General features: G+C 44.7%; 1 protein-coding gene and 1 long non-coding RNA gene across 4 annotated transcripts in view; one reads left to right on the top strand and one right to left on the bottom strand.

The window, feature by feature from the left end:
- Window positions 1–3,770: 3,770 nt before the first annotated feature.
- LOC112405629 (uncharacterized) lies at window positions 3,771–16,094 on the top strand. Of its 2 annotated transcripts, XR_003004397.1 has the most exons (9): window positions 3,771–4,778; window positions 5,900–8,751; window positions 9,022–9,217; window positions 11,038–11,210; window positions 12,127–12,276; window positions 12,444–12,601; window positions 13,532–13,667; window positions 14,890–14,958; window positions 15,534–16,094. It is a non-coding gene; the product is annotated as an uncharacterized LOC112405629 (long non-coding RNA). The 2 variants fall into 2 exon arrangements; XR_003004396.1 differs by having other exon boundaries at window positions 11,038–12,276.
- The window catches only part of SHROOM3 (shroom family member 3), a 57,754-nt gene continuing 40,492 nt past the window's right edge, over window positions 8,355–25,616 (bottom strand). For both annotated transcript variants that reach the window (XM_024754109.1, XM_024754110.1), the window contains exons 7-9: window positions 25,300–25,450; window positions 13,349–13,621; window positions 8,355–9,331 (exon numbers count right to left, since the gene is read on the bottom strand). In XM_024754109.1, coding sequence (XP_024609877.1) covers window positions 8,966–9,331; window positions 13,349–13,621; window positions 25,300–25,450 — 790 coding nt within the window. In that variant the 3' untranslated portion in view covers window positions 8,355–8,965. The remainder of the gene's footprint in view (window positions 9,332–13,348; window positions 13,622–25,299; window positions 25,451–25,616) is intronic.

Raw genomic sequence — 25,616 nt, 5'->3', positions numbered from 1 at the left:
TATGTGATAAATTAGAAGCCTGACCCTCAGGCCACAGCTTTTAAGATCTGCAAATAGGCCTCTTTCACAGAAAGACTGGGCTCTTCTGTCTGCTGCCTCTGCACGGTGCCCTGGTGAGGACAGCTACAGTGAGTCTTTGCAAGTCCCTTAAGAACTGTTTCTTGGTTCACTATAGCCTTCTGAGTCTTAGGGACAGAAGCCCTGTTGGCTTTCAGAGGTAGATGTTTTGAGGGGCCATCTCTCAGGTGGAAGTCTTAAAAGTTGGGGCACCAGATGTGTAATCCAAACCCTTTACTCCTCAGGGAGAAGCTGGGAGTCATGACTTCCTCCCCCAGTTGTTGTCAACAACACCCAGGGTGGGGTTTGGTGAGATTGTGTTTCAGCCTCTCCAGCCTGTTTTCTTCTTGTTCATCCAATGTATAGGAGTTGCTTGGCTAGTTTCTGGATTTTTTTTTTTTTTCAGAGGGAATTGTTCTATGTGTAGCTGTAGATTCAGTGGGAGGAGGTGAATTCAGGAGCCTCCTATGTTGCCATTTTGAACTGGACTCTGTTTTTTAAAATATCTAGTTGTTACAGCAACTTGGGCTACACCCTCACCATGATAAAAACATCCCCGGGAGTTGCTATCATCACGATCTCCAATAATTGTATGAAGGATAAAAACCGGTTACCTATTTAGTCAGTATCAAATATCTAATTTGCCCTAGTTTCTCACTTTTCCTCATCACTGTTTTTTAAACTGAGGTATAATTAACAATCAGTATTATGCACAGATCTTAAATGTTAAGTTGGATGAATTTTGATGATTTCATACACCTGTGTAACCACAGCTCAAAGCAAGATATAGAATCTATCTGTCATCCTAGAAAGTTCTCTTTTGTTCAGTTTGAATCAATCAGCTCCCCTGCATCCCCAGGCAACCACTTTATCATTTCTACCAACACAGGTTAGTTTTGCCTGTTCTAGAACTTGATATGAATGGAATCATACAATATATACTTTTTTTGTATGTAATTTCCTTTAACAGTGTTTTTCATCCATGTGGTTACATGTATCAATAGTTTATTTTTTTTAAAAAAATGCATTGGGCTTCCCCGGTGGCGCAGTGGTTGAGAGTCTGCCTGTCGATGCAGGGGATGCTTTTTTCACAAAAAAAAAAAAAAAAAAAAAAAAAAAAAGCATTGATAGTATTCCATTGTACTAATGAACTGCAGTTTGGTTATCTGTTTACCTGTTGATGGAGATTTGAGTTGTTTTCAGTTTTTTTGACTATTGTGATTCATGCTGCTATAGACATCTTGTACAAGTCTTTTTTGTGGAGACATATTTTAATTTCTTTATAGAGTAACTCCCTAAAAGTGGAAGTGCTAGATCATAGGGTAAATATATATTTTTTGTTTTGTAAAGAACTACCAAACAGTCCTCTGAAGTGGGTTACTCGTTTAGCAGAATGCGTAGGAACTCCACTGAGTCACCAACACTTGAGTTTAGTCATTCTAGTGAGTGGGTAGCAGAATCTCATTGTGGTTTAAATTTCTGTTTCTCTGAGAAGTTTGAGATGTCCATCGCCTTTCTGTGTGCTTATCGGCCATTCATAGATCTTCCTTTGTGAAATGTCTCATTGATTCTTTTGCCAAGCTTTTAAAATTGGGTTGTCTTTTTATTACTGATTTGTATTCATGTATTACGTGTATTTGTATTTGTGCATGATGGACAGAAGTCCTTTGGTTGGCCACCTCCCACTGATTCCTGATCCATTCGACCTGAAGAGCTGTGGTTCTACTTTTGTTAGCAGGCCTATGATATACCTTCTCGATTAGCCACGCCAGTGCACATATTGAAGTTCCCGGAGTAATGATGACCATGCACATTTCCTGCTGTACTTCCCAAAGATGCTTTTCTCTTGTCTACCTGTGGAGGCACGTTATTTTTTATTTCTTTTTATTTTTTGCGGTACACGGGCCTCTCACTGTTGTGGCCTCTCCCGTTGTGGAGCACAGGCTCCGGACGCGCAGGCTCAGCGGCCATGGCTCACGGGCCCAGCCGCTCCGCGGCACGCGGGATCCTCCCGGACCGGGGCACGAACCCGTGTCCCCTGCATCGGCAGGCGGACTCTCAACCACTGCGCCACCAGGGAAGCCCGGAGGCACGTTATTTAACCACAACTTGAAATTATTTCCTTAGTTACTTATTCCTAAGCACATTATTCCTTCGTTAGCTTTTTAACTGACATTTGCAAGAAGATCTTATTGCAATTTGTTCGTCAACCCTGTTATATCACCTTCAAAATTTATTGTTCAAAACCAAGAAGTCTTCGGTAAGATTTGTAGAAAAGGTCAGGAAAAAATGGAGGAGGAAAAGGATTTGCATTCTCACTGTAAAGAATACATGTCTAGGGCTTCCCTGGTGGCGCAGTGGTTGAGAGTCCGCCTGCCGATGCAGGGGACATGGGTTCGTGCCCCGGTCCGGGAAGATCCCACATGCCGTGGAGCGGCTGGGCCCATGAGCCATAGCCGCTGAGCCTGCGCGTCCGGAGCCTGTGCTCTGCAACGGGAGAGGCCACAACAGTGAGAGGCCCGCGTACCACAAAAAAAAAAAAAAAAAGAATACATGTCTATTCAGGGTTTCAAACATGGATTAAAGTAATTACTCCTTGATTTGGGGGAAGTTTCCTCAGAGTATTAAATAGTAATATCAAAACACATCGAGTGATGTGTTCTTAAACTGAGTTTATTATTAAACTCATTATTAAACTTTCTGAGTAAACTTGGAATAATGTCTGTTTATATCCTAAGCTGCAGTTCACTTTCTGCCCACCTACCTGCACAGAACCCTAGCCCTGAAAGGGAAGTCAGACTATCTTCCTGCCTTTTAACAAATCTGCTTCCAAATCATTTCATACCACGTAGATCTATATTCTTTTCTTTTTCTTTTAATTGTCAGGAAGGAAGATTAGTGTTCTTAAATTCTCAGTCCAGTGCCTATGAGTCCTCTTTGTTGAGTTGTTCCTTATCCCCTCAATTCCTATTACTGAAAAATAAAGCCAATTCCTATACTCTGTTCTAATTAGAGAAGGGAAATAGCTCTCATTCACTCTGACACATATTTATACACATTGCCAAGTTTGCAGAGTCTTCCTTTACCTGTCTCTCTCTTTTTTGAATGAGCTTGAAGGAGGTGAAAACATTTCCCTAAATTGGAAAAAGAGCGCATTCTTGACTTTACACTCAGGTCATCTTCCCTTCTAGCTCTTTATTTATTCCCATTATCCTTTCTAAGTCACCCCTACACCCCCCCCCAAAAAAAGAAAAAATATAACTGGAATTATTTGGGAAATGAAGAAACAGAAAGATGACAACCCTAGAGTGAGGTAGACAAAAACACACAGAGACAGAAAGGTATGCGTGTGGAGACACATGAAGAGACAGAGAGACTCACAGAGGTGTACAGAGGCATCATAGCCAGACAGAGATCGACAGGTACAGAACTTACACGTGCTCTTAAATAGGCCTCATTCTAAATCTATTGCTTTAGGTACTTTGAGGAATATGAATGTGTGAAGCACATTTAAAGAAAACAAATGAGAAACTGCTTTCCTTTTGACACCTCTTTCAAGAGATAGAAATTGTCCATTTGATAGGTTTTTTTCTTTATTATCAGAGAAAGTTCTTACAGAATCAACAACTACAAAATTCTATATGATACCAGAAGATAATGCTAGGGTAATGATCTAGAAGAATAAATCTGTGCTAGTTACCAATTTATTGCCTCTTAGCTCCACATTCCCCCTTCAGTACATGCTCTGTGACAGCGGACACTTGAATCTCCTTCACAGCGAGCGTGACATTAAGCTTTCTCAGTAGAGGGCGCTGGAGGGCAGGAGGGAAGGAAAGGACTATACCCTGCTGTTTGCGCTGCTGCCTGGTGCAGGAGTGGCGTGGTGTGAGGGTATCTGAGGGAGTTCTGCCCCAACCATGGGTCACCTCAGTGACCTTGTAGCCTCAGCAGGGATAACCTTCTCCCAGCCGTGTGGACTTGACACACCTTGAAGGATTCCTGCTTGCATCCGTGCCCCACAGGCATTCTGCCAATACCCTCTTCCCTCAGGCCCCTAGCAGATAACCTGACTCAGAGGGTTTTCACTGAGCAGCCAGCCCCTCTTCAGGCCTCCACTACCTGTGCACGTCTATGCTCTGGGTTGCCTCCTGCTTGCCCAGGGACTGCAGACCGGCTTCTGGCCTGGGCAAAGAACAAAATTCTCTGCTGTCAGTGGACTGAGTTCTCCAAAAAGCTCTGAACCCCAGCCTTTGTGAGGGCGGCCCTTTCCAAGTTTACCTTTTCTTGGGTACTCTTCCTTAGCTCAAGGGTATCATACAGAATTTCCTTATATTCTATAGGTACTTGTTTATCAGAATACAATAATTTCTCATACTAAACTTCCACTGTGTAAAGCAATAGCAATACTGATGTCTTAGCAAGAAATGCAGCTGCTTTTCCACTTATAGAAGATTTGAGAGGAATTTATAGAATGAGGCAGGACTAAGGGAACCAGTTTCTTTCTCCACAACTTTTTTCCTGCCTAATTTTGATTTTAGCCTTTTAAAATCAGTTGATGGCTCCTTTCACTTCTCAAAGGAAAGGAACACATTTTTGTTTCATTACCTAGACTGTCAGATCCAAGCCAAGAGAAATTCTAACCCATAGGTAGCGCGAGACTAGTGATGAAGCCACAGAGATCTGAGTACGGTCCCCACTGCAGAGGTCAGTCGTGATTTCAGGTGAGTACAGGTATCATGGCAGCACTTCAGATTACTGACATGGTTTGATAAGCTGATTCCTTTGCGGGGGAAATAATTAGTGCACTTAGCCTGAATAAGTACTTAGCTTGTTTAAATTTAAGACAGATCTAGGAGAGAGTGACCGGGGGCTGGGGAGGGGAACCCATATCACAACCTTGGGGATGATTTAATCGTGGGGACAGTATTAACTCATAAAAATGTAGTTAATGAGAGTAAATGTGACAGGGCTTCGAATTTCTGGGATTATTATGATATACATTCATGCCAGTCTAACTGTGATCCTAACAATAAAAACTGTACAAACGACAGGGTTAAGAGGCTCTTGGATGTTAGAGTACATCAGAATAAACTGGGGAACTTGTTAAGATGCAGGTTCCCAGCCTACTTGTTTGTGTCCCAGCAACTGGCCTTTTTATAACAAGTACCCGTTACTCTGATGCGGGTGCTACCTTGACTGTACTTTGAGAAACCATGATTGAGTTAGTGTCTGAATGAGCTCCCTTAAGAAAAGTAAGGTTTCATTTAGAAATAAGAATAAACTAGAACACCGTTCATGTGTCCCTGGTATCAAAATGGCCTTTATCATTTTATTCCATGCTTCGTCCCAGAGAGTTCAGGCAGCAGTGAATACCTTGGCCCCAATAATCTATTTCTGGGTAGAAAGGCCCCTTCACGTTCACCTGGCCACGTCTTGCTGGAGATGGAGAAGTTATTTCTCGCTCAAGTTCTTCCTTTTCCTCCCAGCAGTAAGGTGAATAAAACTCATTTTATTCTAAGAAAGGAAAAATAATTCCAACGTGACAGAATAAAGCCAGTAATATCATAGAAAATTAAACTAAAGAGAAAAAGTTGGAAACATATAAGAATAAAAAGCCAACATTTTCCAAGTTATCCAGAAAAAAAGCCCAATACTTTAATAAAAGATGCTTGAATAAAAAACAAACTTCACGGTAGAACTCATATTAGGAATGACTGTGATCTATCAAACTCAGAAGTGACTTTGGATCAGATATTAACAATGGAGTAATAGGAAAACTGGGATTTCCCAGGTTGGTTTCTGCTTTAATATCTTTTTTTTTTTTTTTTGCCATGCCCTGCAGCATGTCGGATCTTAGTTCCCTGACCAGGGATCGAAGGCGTGCCCCCTGCAGTGGAAGCACGGAGTCTTAACCACTGGACCGCCAGGGAAGTCCCTGGTTTCTGCTTTATACGCCCCAAAGAACCTCAGTTAAGCCCTCACTCCTCATTTCAACAGACTCTTGGGAGCTGACCCAAACTTGCTCATCTTCAAGTCTGAAAACCAGTTGATGGTCTTCATCACCATAAAATGATCCCCTGGAGCAAAGGAAAAAAATGTTTGGTTTCGACAGTGCCTCTGGGAGAAACTCAAGACCTGTTGACTATGGACCCTCCCTGCATTCTTTGGGGGTCAAGCAGCCACCACAAGATGCAAAGCAGCATGAGAAAAGGCTGAGTCAGACAACATGTAGCAACAAGCCCAGGAACTTCTCCAGGGGCCCAGGAAGTTGGAAGCCTCCCAGTTATGTCGTAGGACATTGTCCTTTCTTGGAACTTGGAAGGATTCTTGAGTATCAGCAAGGCCATCCCACTCCCACCTGACTTCTCACGGGACATGGTATCTCTGAAAGGATCGTATCCACAGGGACAATTATTGACCGAACAGACATTCCTGATGATGTAATGTGTGTCCTGAAATCCTGACCAACAGCTTGCTCATGGTTGCTGTGCCCGTGATGTTGGCCGAGGGTGCTATTCGGAGGGAAAAGGTGGCTTCTACTGCGGATGATTTTTTTTAAATAATTTTTTTTAATAGTAGGGAAAGAATGCAAAATAGGAGAGGGATAAAGAATAGGCTTATTATCTGGTTCAAGTTAACAATGAAAATTAGGTTAGTGATTTCTTCTCATCAGAGCACAGAGGTCAAAAGCCCTGTTATAAATATCACATCCGCCTGAGAATTAGATTTCACAGTCATACTCGGTACCTCACTCATCTCACGTAGCAGAACAACATTTCAACGGAACAAAAGAAGGGATGACTACCCTCAGAGCATCATCGCTTTCAGGTGCTTGTGGTGCCTCGCAGTATCACCTGCTCTGCTCTGGGGGGGCCACTGACTTTGACATGTATAAATTAGAAAAGTGATGAAAAAGACTGAATGTGTACAACGTTCCCAGTCAAATCCCTAAGGATAATTTAGAAGAGTGTTGGGAATTGGGAGCCCCAGAATCCCCTGAGGAACTTCACCAAGAACTGCTGCAGACATTTGCTGGCTAGCTTCAACCTGCTCTGACCTCAGGGAAACCACTCAGTATCAGCAAGACACACCGATTGGAGTTCATCTCAGGCTCCTGTGTTGGCCTAAGTCTGATGAAAAGTCAGTTGGAGGTACTGTTTTTTTTTTACTTCAAAATGACCATGCAGTGTGGCTACTGAATGCTGTCCCTGGTTCTACTGATTCCCTGGGAGATGGAACCTCTAGATGTAAGAGATAAGCTTTTGAAAACATTCCTGGGAAACCAAGGTGCCGTCTTATAATGCAGTCTGACAGTGTAAAACCTCCGAAGAATGAAGCAATGGCTTTTGTTGATGGCTCAGGAGAAATCTGTGGGTGGCCTATTGATTCTAAGTTCATCAAAATACATCTGTATTGGGGGTCAAAACTACGTTTCTGAAGTTCTTAACCAGAAAATTTTCATTCATCAAAATGTACTAAGAAAAACGAGCGTTTGATACCCTCCTAAGAACTTTACTCTCCCAGTTCTCTAGGACTGGCTGCTATAGTACTTGTAGCCCAAATCAGCACAGTTGGCCCCTCCCCCCCCCCCACATCCGAGGATTCAACCCATGTAAAAACAACAACAGAACTAAAGCACAGCCTGGGATTCACCACCTGCTTAAAGTATTGGGTTGTTGCCATCTCCGGCAGCTGACAACATAGCCTGGTCGCTGGCCCATCATCTCCTTCCACCTTCCAGTCTCTATATTTTAATAAACTTACATCTTAGGCTCTCGAGTACCCTCTCAGATGTTATTATTGAAGCAGAATAGTGCAAAATCAGTCTTCAGAGGTTAAGGAGGGAGTTTTCAGTGAAAATGTAGTTGATAAGTTTGACATTTTAGGAAAAGAAACTTTTTTGAAAAGCATCATTAAAACAGCCCGCTAAAATAGCTCACCAAAGAAGTTGTATTTAGCTCAAATCTCGTATAGGAGGACAGCATGAATTCAGTTTTGAATTGACTTGGGTTCCGGCCTCCTTGTCAACAGGTTGGAGAGTTGTCCTTGTTAGTAAAATTTAGCTTTCTCTCCACCCCAGTGATAATGATAGGAAGCACTAGGAAAGGATACGATCGCCATGCTGCACAAAGCCTTCTTCCTGGGAAGGCGCGTGTGCTCCCGACTGCTGCGGGAGCACAGTGATGAAGACTGGCAGCAGTGGCAGCCGGGGCTCTGCCATACTCAGCTTAAGACAAGCACTGAAGGTCTACTCACTGTTGAGAGTTTAAGAAAAAAGTCTCCACACTCAATGTGACTGTCTTTGGAATTCTTCGTTTCATTAAGGTTCTCACAAAATACAAAGCTCAAAGGTAACCGTCTACGTCCACCACAAAACAGAATCAAGTAAGTGGTTAGCACACAAACAATGATCTTTTTCATTTTTAAAAATATAAATAACAACGTTCAAAGTTTGACAGTTTTCTCCTGTTTGTGCTTCTCTTTAAGGCTTTATGTTGCAGACCCTTAAGTACGCGTACCTGTCGTCAGGATGCACTGCCCACAAGCAGGGAAGGCCACTGTGGGTACATTCCTGAGGGTGACACGCACTTATCCACGTTGCCTCAAGCCTGTGGAAAACTAAACAGACACCCTCCGATCAGTTCGCACAGTTTCATTAATTTTCTTTCTACCACGAAGTGACAACAGAAAGGGGTAAGTTCCCAGCAGCATTCAAGCTCTCAGAATAATCAATCATGAAGGGCGAGAAGGAAAAGACAGGCTTTTTCCTGGATGGAATTTTTTTCCTTTTATCCAGAAAAACCCCCATAACCCACAGAGTTTACAGGCTGGCTTGTACTGAAACGTTTTTCAGATTAAATAGTGTTGAGAGAAGGGGTGGGCTCTTCGTTGGGTCCTGGAGAAGAGGTTAAAGTGGAGAGGTTACTGTTGGAAAAATACTGACAGTCCACCCTCCCACGGCAGTCACGTCACCGGCGAGGCCTGGGGGCAGAGCCAGGGCCCCTGCCTTGGGCACGAAATCCGAGGGAAGGCTCTCCAGCAGACACTTGACCTGCTCCTGGCCCAGCTTGATCTTGTCGTCCAGCTCCCGCTGCTCGATGAGGAGTGTCGACTTCATTTTCACAAAATGCTGGTAATCCTGGAGTTGCTCCTTGGAAAGGTAATGGGCCAGGATGTCCAGCACCACGCGCTGCCTCCGGTCCACATTCTCCTTGAGCTCCCGCGCGTCCTCGTGCTGTGCAGCCAGGACCTTCCTCTTCTCGTTGAGAGAGCTCTGCCAGGGCGAAACAAGCAGATCAGCCAAGGGCCAGCAGAACGGGGAAAAGAACCGAACTGCCCGCAGGGAGACCTTTTTCAGGACGGTGCAGTGTCTAAGTTTCTATTTTGATTGTCGATCTAAAGTAAGGAGACTCAGTCGTTTGAAAATCAGTTCATTACCCTTAGGTTGCAGATACATGGTTCTCTAACTTATAAAGTCATGTGGCAGCTTTAATTTGAGAGATTATGTTAAAATTGGCTGGGGTAATGGCTTTACTGTAAGGCTTCTAGACTTAGAAGAACAGTCAGGATTCCATTTATATGAGGTCCTTAGAATAGTCTACAGTCATAGAGACACGAAGTAGAATGGTGGTTGCTAGGCTCTGGGGGAGGGGAGAAAGGAGGGGGAGTTGCTGTTTCAGTGGGTATAGAGTTTCAGTTTCGCAAGATGAGAAAGTTCTGGAGATCCGTTACACAACAATGTTAACATAGTTAATGCTACTGAACTGTACAGCTAAAAATGATTACGACAGCAAATCTTATATGTAGTTTACCACAGTTAAACAACTGAAGGGAAAAAAAGCCAGTCATCAAGGTACCTTGAGTGTTTTCAAGTATTTCCATTTTATAGTGGTCCTCAAAGTGGGTACCAGCAGCATCTCCCGGGGATTTGTTAGAAATGCAAAATTTCAGGCCCCCTTCCACCTACTGAATCAAAAGTTCTGGAGGTGTGGGGCTTAGGGGTCTGTGGTTGAAGGAGCCTTTCGGGCGATTCTTTGCAGTTAAAGTTTGAGAACCTCTGCCCCAATCCATAATCAACAATGGGAACATTATTATTTACCATCTCCGAAAAAATCAGTTTCCATTTTTCAGGCCTCTGAATCTAACATGAGAGAAATTCTATTTGGCAATGATGGCAAGTTCATATTCTGAGAGTTTCTTATACAGACCCAATGGCAAGACAGCGTATTATCTTTAGACTTTACAGAAGTCTGTAATGTGGCCTTTTACTCAACACGCTGTCATTAACATTTTAAAAAATTTTACATTTAACCAGACTCTTCAGGCTAAAGTGAATGAGAAACTTTAAAGTGGAAATTAATCAAGAAATAAGAATATTTAAATATATACCTCAACACAGATTAGCTTATGTAGGGTTATGAAAGGCTCATGTGTCTCTGCCCTGAACTCCCCTTGAACTGGCCTGTCAGATCTTACCTAATAACGCCTAGAGGAAAAGTGGAAAGTTAATAGGTTAATCTTACAAATATCTCCATTTTCATAGGCTTCCTTCTCCTCATCAGAAAAACACACCTAAAAAAGAAACCCTCAGGGACTGAATTTGCAATGAAGACATGTTTCAAAATACCGTAGGGAAGTTAAGTTAAAAAGTGAGAACCTCTTCCTCACCTTTAAAAAATTATGACATATTTTAAACATCAGTATTGTATAGAGAATGGTATAAGATCTGTGTGCCCATCATTAACAGTGCCAAATCTTAGCTTGAACATGTTTCATATTTGCTTCAGTTTAAAAACAAAATATTCAGTTGATGAGTTATATATATAGAGTTCTCCCGATGCCCCTCCTCCCCTCACTGGTAACAATAATCCTGAATCTGGCATTTACTGAACCATTTATTCCTCCTTTCCTTATGCCTATTTACGCTTTTATTTAACAAAGACTAATAATCATAAAGACTAATACAGATGTATCTTGCAGATGAGCAAGCACTTGTATGTACTTGAGAGTGTGTACGCGCACTTAAGTGCTGAGTGGTTCCAGAATTGAATTCAACTCATCTTCCCGTAAGAACTGCTCCTGTGTTGCGTATCTCAGATACCTGTGGCATCCACCCAAGCGACCGAACGGGAAACTTGGAATGACCTTCTGTTGTATCCTTCCCGTCATCTAACATGCCCTGCTAATTCAAACTCATTCTCTGAGTCACTCCCTATTCTCTATCTCCATGACAATGGCCCAGATTAACAGCCTAAACCCATCTTGCTAGACCATGTTTACAATAAACCTCCCAACTGTAACATCATCCTCACCCCTCCCCAGGCTGATTACGTCATGAAATTAGTTCATGGCTCTCCAGGCCTACAGGCCAAAGTCTAAAGTACGACCCTCAGGTCTTTGCGATTACTTTCTGCACTGGATACTGTTTACCCCTTCAGATCCACCCTCCTCTTCTATGTCCAGGGAAGCTGCACCCTGCTGGCTGCTGGTTTTGGCCAGTGGCAGTCATGGGCAGGAGGCCGGAAGCTGGGAGGGAGAAGAAATGGAGGCCTTTATCCCTGGCTCCCTCCTTGCCAGGGGGTGGTGGCTACAACTTTTCACCCAGGCCTCAGTGCCGCAGGTCAGCTACAGCTAGAGTTCTGATAAGGGCCCCTTCCTCGTGCTGCTCCAGGTCCAGAGGTAGTGATGGCTTCCCCACTGATGCTAGCCCTGGGGGGACAGTGGCTTCATTATCCCTTGTCGGTCTCCCTTAAAAACAAGTAAATCAAGGAGGCACTCTGCTCTAGACATACCAACCACATGGAAACCAATTCTTAAACACGCCATGGCCTGTCTGGACTTTGTCCATGACATTCCTCCTAAATGGTAAAGCCCTTTCCCTCTCAGCCCACCTGGAATTAAGGAAGTCCCCTAGGCTCCATTCAAGCGGCACTTGTGTGAAGTCCTTCCTGACCACACCACACCGCGTGAGAGGTGCTCTCATGGCTCCGAGTTTATGGCTGTGCTGTAGCATAAATGCAATTGCCGCTTCTACACGGGTTACGTTGCTTTTCCTCACTGACTGCTGAGTTCCTCGAAGGCGGGCCTGTTTTTAGGCAGCGTTCAGCCCTAGCACGCGGGGCACCTGGCATCTGACAGGTTCTTGTTAGCTGCTTTCCGGATGAAAGGAAGGTGGGAAGGACAACACTTTTGAGGCAAACACCGTCAGACAGTTTGCAGGTGAGGAAGCGAAGGCCCAGAACGTTTACACGAGGAGGGCACTCGCCGGGAGAGGGGCTGCGGAAAGTTCCTGGATGCTGAGTCACATTCCTAAATGCTTACCGCCTAGACTTCTTTCAGTCCTTTAAAAATCTATTTGACAAGAGACACCTTTCCTTTGAATGCAGTACATTCGGAGAAATAATTGGGAAATCCCTGACAGCACTGAAAGAGAGAGCTGGAGCTAGAAGGAGCCAGAAAGCAAAGGAACCACTTGACGGCTGCAGCGCTCATCACCTCGGCATATATATGAAAAATAGCTACGTCGATCACCTGACCTCCCTTGGTAAGTTTGTTCCATGAGGGTGGGGATCTGACTGCTTTGTTCACAGAGTGTCCTAAGTGCCTAGATCAGAGAGTGGCATGTACCGGGTACTCAGTAAATATGTGCTGTACAGATGAGCACATGAAGAATGCTCTGTAGCTCTGGAATTAAGTTCAGTGAGGCGAATGACACTTGGGGGCTGCAGCAGGACTCCTCCTGTCCTGGCCCTGTTGCCTACTGGCCTGTTGTGAGGATTCTATGAGACTGCACCTACAGTGTGTCTAAGCCCACAGCGTCCGACCCAGAGGGAGGACTTAGATTCTATCTGGGATCGCCGCCGCTGTCACTACCAGTTATTCCGGTAAGGGCTGCCACGGGCACAGCGGGTGCATCTTCACCAAGTGCCCGTGGCCCCTCACCTGCAGATTCCCGGGAGCCCTGTCCTCATCCCGAACAGTTGTGTCGTCCCTCTCCCTTTTTTTAATGTCAACCCCCATCATGCTTTTACCTTTCCTTTTTCTGGGATAAAAAGGAAGGAAAGAAACTCTGGCACCCACGTTTTTAACTTTTCCTAAGTATCCCTGAGGCTGAGGGGTCAGCATGACATCTTGGCGTGCAGGATCCTTTTCCTCTGTTCCCTGTACGTTGGAGTCTCTCCCTGCCCCGGAGAGATGGTGACCGTCTCTAGAAAGGCTCCTGTCTAATCATACCCTGGGTACATGGGCTCGGGCAGGAAAAGCGTAGAGCGGAATTGTTAACGCGGCCTACCCTTTCCTCGTTACTGGCGTCTTCACCAAGGCCACTGAGGACGTTCTCCACGCGGGCCAGGCGTCCTGAGAGGGAGAGCAGCAGGTTCACCACCTTGTCCAAGTCCCCGATGAACATCTTGTACTTGTCGATCTCATTGGGCTTGCAGAGCTCACTGATCCAGGCCTCTACCTCTTCCCCCAGGGCATTATTGAGCTTGATGTCCATCAGCAGGCTCCCCTTGGCTTCCTGGAGGGTCTCAAGCTTGTGGGTGAGGCTTCCAATCAACTCCGCCTGGAACGAGAGGGGAGACGCATAGCAAAACTTAGCCATCTGACTGGTAAGTGAAGGCAGGATCCACTTCTCCCAGCTGCATCCTTCCTGTCTCATCTTCGAGGCTCAGCTGGAGGCCCCCCTCCACTCTGCGTGGACTGCCCCCAACATAAGGCCACAGTCTTCCTTCCTTTCCCTGAATGTCTACAACTGCCTTCTCTGAACCTGTTCGGTCCTCACAGGCCAATGCGTGATTACACATTGCCTCGGAATGTTTTCCAGTGGTGTCGTGCTGTGTACAGCGCTCTCTTCCCAACTGGTTTGTTAACTACTCACTTTTAAAAGTCTTTTCAATACGTGTTCTCATTTGATCCTCACAACGATACCGTAGGCAGGCAGGGTAAATATTCTTGTTTAACAAGTGGAACAGACAAGAGTCAAAGGAATTAGGGAATTGCCTAAGATCACAGAGCTGAGTATTAGTCACAGATACCATTCGTGGAGGAAATACCATGAGCCGAACGCTGCGAGGAAGTCCATGGATTACCTCACCTGGTCTTCCCAGCTGTCTTGTAGTAGATACTACTTTAGCTGCATAGTGCGCTAGCCGAGGAAACTTCGACTTAGGGAGGTGAAGGGAGGCTAAGACACCTACGCTGGTGGGTGGGGCTGCCGTGAAGTCAGGCAGCCTGACTTTGGGGCCACCCTTGTACAACCATTGTAAATATTCATGAGACCTTTATTCAGAATTCAGTCCCTTGTTCTGTCCTGCACCCACTGTCTCCAGTGAGCAGGGCTATGTAATCTGCCACCTTACTTACGTATCTCCATACTATGAAACAGGATTACACAAATACCCAGTATGCTTAACTGAAGGACTGAAGTAAAGGTCTTAATGGTTTCAACTTTGACTTCATCTGTATGAAGCGTCGACTCTTACTTTGTTGCAAGAGAAATTAGACTCCATGGCTCTTCAGTCATTTTTCTCTTCGCCTGAGGTAGCCATATGGAAAAAGAACATCTTTTTTTGGTTAAAACCTACTTCTTTACCACTAACAAGGTTCCAGCTCAAAATTTATATGTATGTATGTATGTATGTATATGTGTGTGTGTGTGTGTGTATACATAAACCCAAGCTGTGTGAATTCAGTTGGAAGAAAACAAAGAGTCACAATTTCTACGTTAGAGTAAATCTTCTTTTTAAAGGAAGGAAGAAAAAAAGGGAAAAAGAAATATTTTTGAATAACCAAACTGAAGGGTACTGACAGCTTTGTGTACTGTTTCTTCAGCATGTGCACCAGAGAATACAATAATCACAAACTTGGAGCTGCCCCCACCTTGGAGCTGGACTACCAGAGGTACTTCAACTAAGCAAGGTTCCCAAGGTCCTTGAAATGTTCAAGTTCTGGCTTTAATGGTGACATCTTACTGTCTTCTCGACTCGCCTAATCCCAGAGACTGAAGGGAGCTTAAAACATTCCCATCTGCTGCACCGACTTATTATGGGTTATAATCTTTGGCTTTCTACAAGCAGTTAAGACAAAGTGGATACAAAAGACAATTTTAGTAGTGGAAAAAAAATGTACAGTATATATTATTCCTTAACTGAAGAATCTGAGCTCAGAAAAATGCAGGTGGGAGAGAATATTGTTTAATTTTCCTTATACTCCCCTGGAAGACTCATCACTTTCTAAACAACAATTCTGGTTGGCAGCTATGGTATTTGCCTGCAAAATAACCTGCTAGATACCTCCAGGAAAATGCCCAGCGGGGGTGACGATCTTGCACTGTGCTCTCTGTTCCTATGAAGAGAATGGCAGGGATACTGGGATGGAGAGAAGGAGGGAAAATAAACAGTACTTGCTGTTACATCTCCCAATATCCCTGCTGGACAGGGTTCCACAAGTCAAATGTCACCATTCCTGTCTTTCAGATAGACGATGAGAGAGACTGACATCTATGTGAAGTCAGCCCAGGAGTTTTTAAGCCTCGTGGCTTGCATTTCCTAGGCTTGCCACTCTGAATGTTACCAAGAGGGTACTTTCTTATAGAAAACTGGGTTATGCCAAATCCAAGAGCTAGTTAACTAAGCAACAACATTCTCATGACTCCAACCTCAGGAAAAGGCCGCCTGCTTATTCCAGCGTTTTGGGATCCGTTTCAACCTCACATCTTGAGTAGTAGACTTTCTACAAAAGGAATTATAAAAACCAGAGAGTAGAAAGAAAAGGCAACAGCTTCGTGTTTTCCGTTACTCCTACAAATATGACTTCTTTTGAAACTAATATTGTGTCATTTCTGGAACTCCATTCTAAAAATCCTCACTATGGCTCTCAGTAGCTGGCATTCTAAGAAATAGATGTGATGATTTTAAATTTGCAAATGAGCTTAAACCAGTAAGGGTAAGTCTGTCCTCACATGGGGTGAGTGGTGAAGAGGGGGAGAACTCTTCCTCTGAGTTTCCACTGAACTCCGTGCACTGATTTTCTTAGGCTCCTTCAATCTAAGCAGGGTTCATAATATCCTTGAAATGTCCAAGTCCTGGCTTTAATTAAAGGTTATGGGTCAGCAGTGCTGGAAGGGCAGCCACCAAGCGACCAGGGTTTGATGGGTAAGGACGGGTCAAAGAATTTGACACAGCTGAACAGCCATCAGGTTCAGAGTCTAGCCCATTCAGTCTTTCCTCTGGAGACCCTGTTGGGTTTTTTTTGTTTTTTCGTTTTAATTTTATTGGAGTATAGTGGAGTTACAGTGGTGTGTTAGTTTCAGGTATACGGCAAAGTATTTCAGTTATACATATATTCATTCTTTTTTAGATTCTCTTCTCATACAGTTTATCACAGAATATTGAGTAGATTTCCCAGTGCTATACCAGTAGGTCCTTGTTGCTTATCTATTTTATATATAGTACTGTGTATATGTTAATCCCAAGTTCCTGATTTATCCCTTCCCCCCACTTTTCCCCTTTGGTCACCATAAGTTTGTTTTCAATATCTGTCAGTCTGTTTCTGTTCTGTAAATAAGTTCATTTTTCTCATTTTTTAAAAATTAGATTTCACATGAGTGATATCACATGATATTTGTCTCTCTGTCTGACGTACTTCACTTAGTATGATAACCTCTAGGTCCATCCATGTTGCTGCAAATGGCATTATTTCGTTCCAGTCTATGTCTTTTGGTTGGAGCATCGAATCCATTTACATTTAAGGTAATTATCAACATGTATGTTCTTATTGCCATTTTGTTAATTGTTTTGGATTTGTTTTTGAAGATCTTTTTTCTTCCCTTCCTCTTTTGTTCTCTTGTGATTTGATATCTATCTTTAGTGTTGTGTTTGGATTGCTTTTCTTTTCTGTGTGTGTATCTACTGTGGGTTTTTGGTTTGTGGTTCCCATGAGGTTTTGATGTAGCAGTCTATGTATGTGCAAGATTGTTTTAAGTTGCTGGTCTTTTAATTTGAAATGCATTTCCGATATCCTGCATTTGTACTCTCCTCACGATTGCTGGTTTTGATATCATATTTGTGTGTGGATGATTTCCTACCTTTATGTTTGCCTTTACATACCGTGAGCTTTCCCATTCATAATTTTCTTGATTCTAGTTGTGGCCTTTTCTTTACTGCCTAGAGAAGTTCCTTTAGGATTTGTTGTAAAGCTGGTTTGGTGGTACTGAATTCTCTTAGCTTTTGCTTGTCTGTAAAGCTTTTGATTTCTCCATCAAATCTGAATGAGAGCCTTACTGGGTAGAGTATTTTGGGTTGTAGGTTCTTCCCTTTCATCACTTTAAATATATCATGCCACTCCCTTCTGGCTTGTAGAGTTTCTGCTGAAAGATCAGCAGATAATGTTATTGGGATTCTCCTGTATGTTATTTGTTGCTTTTAGTATTTTCTCCTTTGTCTTTTTTGTCAGTTTGATTAATATGTGTCTGAGCATGTTCTTCTTTGCATTTATCTTCTGTGGGACCCTCTGCTCTTCCTGGACTTGAGTGTTTCCTTTCTCATGTCAGGGAAGTTTTCAGCTACAATCTCTTCAACTATTTTCTCAGGCCCTTTCTCGCTTCTCCTTCTGGGACCCAAATAATGCAAACGTTGTCCCAGACGTCTCTGAGGCTGTCCTCATTTCTTTTCATTTTTTCTTCATTCTCTTCAGCCGCAGTGATTTCCACCATTCTGTTTTTCAGCACACTTATTCATTCTTCTGCCTCAATTACTCTGCTGTTGATTCCATTTGGTGTATTCTTCATTCCAGATATTGTATTGTTCGTCTCTGTTTCTTTGTTCTTTAAATCTTCTAGCTCTTCATTAAACATCTCTTGTCTCATCTTGATCTGTGCCTCCACTCTTTTTCTGAAATTTTGAATCATCTTTGATATCATTACTCTAAATTCTTTTTCAGGTAGGTTGCCTATCTCCACTTCATTTAGTTGTTCCTGTGGGTTTTTTTTTTTATCTTGTTCCCTTGTCTGGAACATATTTCTCTGCCATCTCATTTTGTCTAATTTTCTGTTATTTGGGGTCTCCTTCCCACTGGCTGCAGGATCAGAACTCCTCTTGCTTCTGGTGTCGTCTGCCCTCTGGTGGATGAGGTTGGTCCTGGGGCTTGAGCAGGCTTCCTGTTGGGAGGGACTGGTGCCTGCCCACTGGTGGGGGGAGCTGGGTCTTGTTCCCCTGGTGGTCGGGGCCACGTCAAGGGGTGTTTAGAGGTGGCTGTGAGCTCAGTACACATTTAGGCAGCCTATCTGCTGGCGGATGGGGCTGTGTTCCTATCCTGCTGCTTGTTTGGCCTGAGGTGTTCCAGCACCGGAGGCTGCAGACTGTTGGGTAGCACCAGGTCTTGATGCCAAAATGGCAACCTCCCGGAGAGCTCAGGCCGATCATTCTTCTCTTGGAACTCTGCCACCAGTGTCCTTGCTGCCCCCAGTGAGCCACAGCTGACCCCTGCCGCCCAGGAGACCATCTAAGACTCGTAGGTAGATCCAGCCCAGGCTCCTGTGGAGTTACTGCTTTGTTTTGTGTCCCAGTGTACGTGAAACCTTACGTGCACCCTCCAAGTGTGGAGTCTCTGTTTCCCCCAGCCTTGTGGAGCTCCTGCTAACGAGCCCTGCTGGCCTTCAAAGCCAAATGCTCTGGGGGTTCCTCCTCCCGATGCCAGGCCCTCAGGCCGGGGAGCCTGACGTGGGGCTCAGGACTCTCACTCTTACGGGAGAACCTCTGCGATATAATTATTTTCCAGTCTGTGGGTCCCCCCCACAGTGGGTATAGGATTTGATTATGTCGCGAAAGCTCCCCTCCTACCGTGCTGTTGTGGCTGCTTCTGTGTCTCTGAACGTAAAGTATCTTTTTTTTGTAGGTGCCAGTCTTCTTCGTGGATGGCTGTCCAGCAGTTGGTTGTGACTGCGGTGTTTCCGAGAGAGGAGGTGAGCTCACCCTTCTAGTCTGCCATCTTCTTCAGAAATGAGGAGCTGATTTAGTTTGGATCCTTGCTGTCTCTTTCCTCACAGCACGTGCTGGCCGCTACCCCCTTGATACGAGGTGTGCAGGTGCGGTGGTCCTTGTGCGCTCCCAGGACAGCGGGGTCACCTGCTGTTTTGGTTTTCAAAGACATCAACAGGGGCAGAAGAACCAGAAGCCTGTCTGTACAGGAGCGGATGTGTACTCTGGGGCTTCAGGGGACAAGGAAGGACAGAATAAGATGAAAATGCCTAGGGGTGATACAGGGAGGTTTCTGTGGGAAGGACCGGAAAACCTGCATCCCACGTTGTGTGACCTATCTATCAAAGCAGAAAGGTTGCGGGGGCCTCACTGCCACTTCAGATAGTCTCTAGCACATTCTCTGTCAGGAGTGGTTCTCATTTCCTCTCGGGAAGGCTTGTGACCAGAAAGTTGTTCAGTCTCTTGGTTCTGGGGGACAGGAATCTCTGACATACAAGAAATGTTATTAAGTTTCTTTAAATTCAACAAAACATCCTCCTCCCTCCCTGAATGACCTCCCTTGTTTTTCCTATGTCTGTTACCACAGTCACAGAGGCCAGGAACTCGGGAGCCAGCCCTCCTCCTTCCTCTCTCCCATGCTCCGTGTCCAATCTGCTACCAGATTCTGTCCCTTTTGCTTCCTTTAAAAAAAAAAAACTAAATCCATCTGTTTCTCACTGCTCCTACCGCAGCTCCCTTAGGCCCGCCTTGTTGCTTCCTGGCCCAGGCGGCTGTAACTCCCTCCCAACTACCCTCTCTTCCTCCCATCTCGCTGCATGCACAGCTTCCCTAAATGTAAATCCACCGCATCTCCCTCCCCGCTGGTAAACCCCCGGGAGAGGGACTGATGGTGGCCAGATGGCGGGAGTCCACGCCAGCCTCTCTCCCCTCCCTCCTACAGCGAACACCCCTGGACCCTGAAGAGGGCTCTGCAAGGTTAGCTGTGGCAGTGCGCCGGGGAGGGGAGCCACGCCTGAAGTACGACCCAGAACAGGGGTGAGTTTCCTGCTTCTCCCCTTTTTATGTTCTGGTTCTGCCCTGGAAATAGCCTCAATGCTGAACTGCACAGAGGGTGTGGCAGCAAAAATGCTGCTTTCTGTGAGATAAAGCAGGTGGGGGAATCCTGTTTCTTCCTCTTCCCTCTCTCCTTCCCCCCCCCCACCGTTTCCCAGCCCTGCCCCGCAAAGTGACTCTCCTTGCAGAGTGCATGGTGCAGTGGTGGCACAGGCACTTAACACCCCAAGAGAACACCCTTCTTTCTGTCCAGAGGAACGGGGACAACGACCCCATGGACCGAAGAGTGTGAGGGGAATCAGCAGTATTCTTCTCTACTGAGGATAGTCCCAGCTATGCAGAATGGCACGGCCGTGCAGGCTGCCGTGACACCACAAGAACTTGTCCTATTTCTAGCCAGAGGACCAGGTCAAGGGGCCGCTGGGAGTGGGGTGGGGGGGTCAGGTGGAATACTGGACAGGAGAGAGCAGGAAAAGGAGACCCCCTAATTCGGTGTCTGAACTGCCTTAGGTCCGGGCTCACCCTCAAGCTGCACGTGTGCGGGACAGACCCAAAGCAGCACGGCAACGGCTTTGAGAACTGAACTGTGACAGAACAACTCACCCAAGTCCCAGGCTCAGCCCTGAAAGGTGCCGTGTAGGACAGTCACATATAAGACGGCAGAGGCTCTGAAAACTGAATTGACACTGGAACCAACAGCCAGAGGTGGGACAGAACTTGTAGCCTGAACCTAACTAGGCTGCCTGCTAAAACAAAACAAAAAATCATCCTTCTTCAGAGGATTTTCACAGAACCCAGGACTTACACCATAACACCCAAAATGTTCAGGTACAATATTACCCAGCAGGAAAAGAACCAGTAAAATGTGAACAGCTCTCAGGGGAAGACAACCAACAGGTGCTAACCCTGAGATAACCCAAACGGGACGATAAAAGCCTTTAAAATAGCTTTTGTAGCTATGCTCCACGGTGGAAGTGAACACTCTTGAAATGAACAGACAGACACGACAAAAAAAGTGAATGGAAATTTTAGAACTGGAAACTATAATATCTGAAAAATTTTTAAAAATCACTGACAGAATAGAGGCAGGAAAGGCAGTGAAACTGAAGATAGATCAATAGAAATTATCCAATCTGAATGAACTGACAGAAAACATTAAAAAACATAACAGGACTTCCCTGGTGGCACAGTGGTTAAGAATCCACCTGCCAATGCAGGGGGCACGGGTTCGAGCCCTGGTCCAGGAAGATCCCACCTGCTGCAGAGCAACTAAGCCCGTGCGCCACAACTACTGAGCCCGAGCACCCTAGAGCCCACATGCCACAGCTACTGAAGACTGCGCACTCTAGGGCCTGCGAGCCACAACTACTGAAGCCCGCGTGCCTAGAGCCCGTGCTCCGCAACAAGAGGAGCCACTGCAGTGAGAAGCCCGCGCACCGCAATGAAGAATAGCCCCCGCTCGCCGCAACTAGAGAAAGCCCGCGTGCAACAACAAAGACCCAAAGCAGCCAAAATAAATAAATAATCAAAAATAAAAAGCCCTAAAAAAAAAAAAAATGAGCAAAGTTTCAGAGATCTGCAGGACAATATCAAAAGGTCTAACATTTGTGTCACTGGAGTCCCAAAAGGAGGGAAAGAGATTAGCACGTAAAAAAGTATTTGAAGGCATACTGGCTAAAAACATCCTGAATTTAGTGAAAGAAAGACATAAGTTTACAGAATCAAGAAGCTTAGTAAACCCCAACAGGATAAATCAAAGAAAGTTAGGCCCATACATATCATAACCAAACTGTTGAAAATCAAAGATAAAAAATTTGAAAGCAGCCAGAGGAAAGCAACACATTGCATATAGGAGGAACAAGTATTCAACGGCTGTGCGTTTCTCATCAGAAACCATGAAAGCAAGAAGAAATGGGACATTTTTGAAGTGCTAAAAGAAAAAGAATAGTCAACCCAGAATTCCATATCTAGTAAAAATGCTTTAGAAATGACAACAGAATACAGACATTCTTAGATGAAGGAAAACTAAAAGAATCTGTCACCAGCAGACAAATGCTTCAAAAAAGAAATGCTAAAGGAAGTTTTTCAGGCTGAAAAGCAGACAGACCAGAGGAAAACTTTAAGAATAAAGCAAAAGCGACGGAAACAGGCAGCTGAGAACCATGTGGGTCACTAATGATCTTGTGGGGAAAGCCAGTTCTGAGGAATAACAGATTTTTTTGCCTTTTGAAATATTCCACTAAGTCTCTAAGCCAAAGCCTTTTGGCCTTCAGAACAGAGAATCATGAGATCTGGTTAGGCAGATTTTTGCCAATAGATATGGCAGGTTTAGCCAAAGAATTGAAAGCCCTAAGTGTTAAACTGTCTTTAGATTTTATGTATGTCAGAAGTTCAGAGAGTGATTGTTTTATATTTTAAGTAATACTTGTATTTACTTGGAATATTACAATTCATCATCTAGGATATATAAATAAAAAGTATATTAAAGTAGAACTGATTGGAAATGCTAGTTTCAAAATATTAATAAATCAGGATTCTAGCTTCCATGCACTCTTAGTTTCACGCGTAGAAATACATCTTAGGTTTACTAACTTTAAACCTTAGGCAACAAATTATTACTTTGCAGAAGTTGGTAGAAGGCTACACTCTGACTTAGAACCATCTTGTCCAAGCATCGTGTTTTAAAGCCATCCTTAGGGAACATAAACCTTGTTATATACTGGGAAGAGAACTGCATTTTCAACTTCACACTGAATATATTAATAGATGCCTTCAACAACATCAATTAAAGCCTGCATATTTTCTCTCTTTCCAGATCAGATATGTAAATGCAAGTGACACACAAATTCTATTACACGTTAATAAATCTGTAGTTGCTTAAAACAAAAAAATCTCATAGGGTTCTCCACTACCACACGGTAAAATCCAAACTCTTTGGCATTTCAGACAAAGCCCCACGTGACCTCCATGACCTGCCCCCGTGGATCCCCCCAGCCTTGTCTCCTGCCATTCATGGCCTTTCTTTGTTATTCTCTAAATTTGGTAATTTCTAATTTAATCATGAGACTTTATTTTATAATGCATTCCCAAATAACAGACCTCCTGGCAGTATCTTTCTTCAATACGTATGCGCTCTCCATGTTTTTTCACACAACTACCTCTTCTCCCACGCTGTTCCCTTTGTCTTGAGTGTCCCCTCCTTTTCTTCTTGTCCTGGCTCACTCTGATTACTTCAGCGTAAAATGTGACAATATTGGCATCAGAGCAGTTTTGTGTAAAGAAGCTAATAAGGCACTAAGTAAAAAAAACCATGGCCCACATCCGGGATTAAGAAATGCTTGACAAATGGTACCTACTGTCATTTCCTGTGAGGACTAATCCTCTTATTCCTTCGTGTTCTCAGGCTAAAAATACTTCTTGCCACATAATCCTCAGAGTGGGAGGGTGATAATAAAGTGATGAAAAAGCAGTTAAAAAGTAAAATTAAGATGGGGAGGAAAAAGCAACAAGTAGTTTGCCACACTGCTACTGTAGAGCAGGGTATGTCTACGTGCAAAAAAACAAAACAACAAAAAACTGTAAAATGTTCAGTTAAAGATGTCCTGGCAGGGCTTCCCTGGTGGCGCAGTGGTTGAGGGTCTGCCTGCTGACGCAGGGGACACGGGTTCGTGCCCCGGTCCGGGAAGAGCCCACATGCCGAGGAGGAACTGGGCCCGTGAGCCATGGCCGCTGAGCCTGCGCGTCCAGAGCCTGTGCTCCCCAACGGGAGAGGCCACAGCAGTGAGAGGCCCGTGTACCGCAAAAAAAAAAAAAAAGATGTCCTGGCAACTTAGTACTTACAATGGTGTTTATTATAGCTCCCTCTTTGGGATAAATGTAGACAGACTATAGCAATGTGGTTTTCCCCCCCAATCCCATTAAGTGGGAGACAGGAGGTGTGCTATGAAGCAGGCGTGTACATGGGGAAATTGGGCTGGGAGAGCATGCGTTACGAACAGCAGCTGCATTGTATCAGCATGTCAGCCATGCACCGTGAGCCCAACGAGGCTGGGACTGTAGAAGGGAGAAGAATACCACTGACGGAGGTGCTTCTAAAATCCTTCAATCCTCCTGCCCCATTGCTCCCTGCTCCCACAGTCTATATCCTGTGGTCTCATTCCAACACATAAACAAGAGAGCTTAGGACACATATTATAGAACAAACAAAACAGAATCACGTAAGAAAGTTTCTCCTGGAATTGGCACCACTGAGAAGCCCTTACATTCCCAGCTCAGCATCAGGCAAGCTTTAACAGAGTCCTTTCCTTTTCAGCATGCAGGCCTGAGTTGTATGAAGAGCTGTGAGCACAGTGGCAGGCAACCCATCTGGGGCTGTAGGGAAAGCAGCCGGGCAAGAACTTTCTCCCCTTTGGGCACAGCCAGGCTTAGATCTCCATGGCGTATGATCATTCTTAAAATGCTTTACATTTAAAATTTCTGTAGGAGCAGCAGATGCTAACAACTAAGTTCCAATACTGTGCTTTCAAGCCGTTTATTGAGGTATGACAAAGAGAGTTGGAAAATCTAAAGAGGAACACTTCCTTTTCTTGGAAGTGTCTTTTGACAATCGGTCTCTCTTTCCTTAGAGTTTCTAGGTTTTCTAGTTTTCCTTTTGACCATGAAACATAAAAGTTATGCAGACCACTGACATTGGCTGGTCAGCTGCTTAGAACGGTGTTGGGGTCTCTGTGTTAGACCAGGAAGCAGCTATGTGACTTGTAGGAAATACCTTAAGCCCTCTAACCTTCACTTTTGTCATTTGTAAAAACAAAAATAACAGGAGAGCTGTGAGGCAATTGCTCCAAGTGCCCTGCAAGTCGAGAATCTCGTGATGGTCTGGCGAGGTTGGTGATGTGACAGGCCTTTTCCCCTCCTGCTGTAAGGGGCCAATAACCCTGCTAGGACCTCGACTATCTTTCTGGGGGGAGTAGAACAAAGGCCCCCATTTCTTTTTTTTTTTTTTTGCAGTACGCGGACCTCTCACTGTTGCGGCCTCTCCCGTTGCGGAGCACAGGCTCCCGACGCGCAGGCTCAGCGGCCATGGCTCACGGGCCCAGCCGCTCCGCGGCATGTGGGATCTTCCCGGACCGGGGCACGAACCCGCGTCCCCTGCATCGGCAGGCGGACTCCCAACCACTGCGCCACCAGGGAAGCCCCCCATTTCTTTCCTTACCTTCTTTTCGTTGATGTCTGCCGGCTCCTCTTCCTCATTCACCTCCTCTGGCATAGCTTTGATTTTGTTCAGAAGCTCGGCCTTGGGAGCAGACACGCTGTAGTAGACAGGACAGTTGACCAACATGCCCGCTGCTTCCTTGTCTTCACTCCTGGGTCAGAAAGAACAAAAAGTACAGCCACACGCAGCTTAATTTCACCATACGTTTGTCCATTCGGAAATGTGTAAAAAAATTATATTCAGTATCCTCCCAGAAGTGAGGATGGACTAATAGGTATTTACTAGTGACTGCCTACTAACGTGTGGGGCTCTTGAAG

This window comes from Neophocaena asiaeorientalis, unplaced genomic scaffold, assembly GCF_003031525.2.
Source record: "Neophocaena asiaeorientalis asiaeorientalis breed wild unplaced genomic scaffold, Neophocaena_asiaeorientalis_V1.1 scaffold148, whole genome shotgun sequence".
NCBI classification, from domain to species: Eukaryota; Metazoa; Chordata; class Mammalia; order Artiodactyla; family Phocoenidae; genus Neophocaena; species Neophocaena asiaeorientalis.
This window is presented reverse-complemented; position numbering and strand designations above follow the sequence as displayed.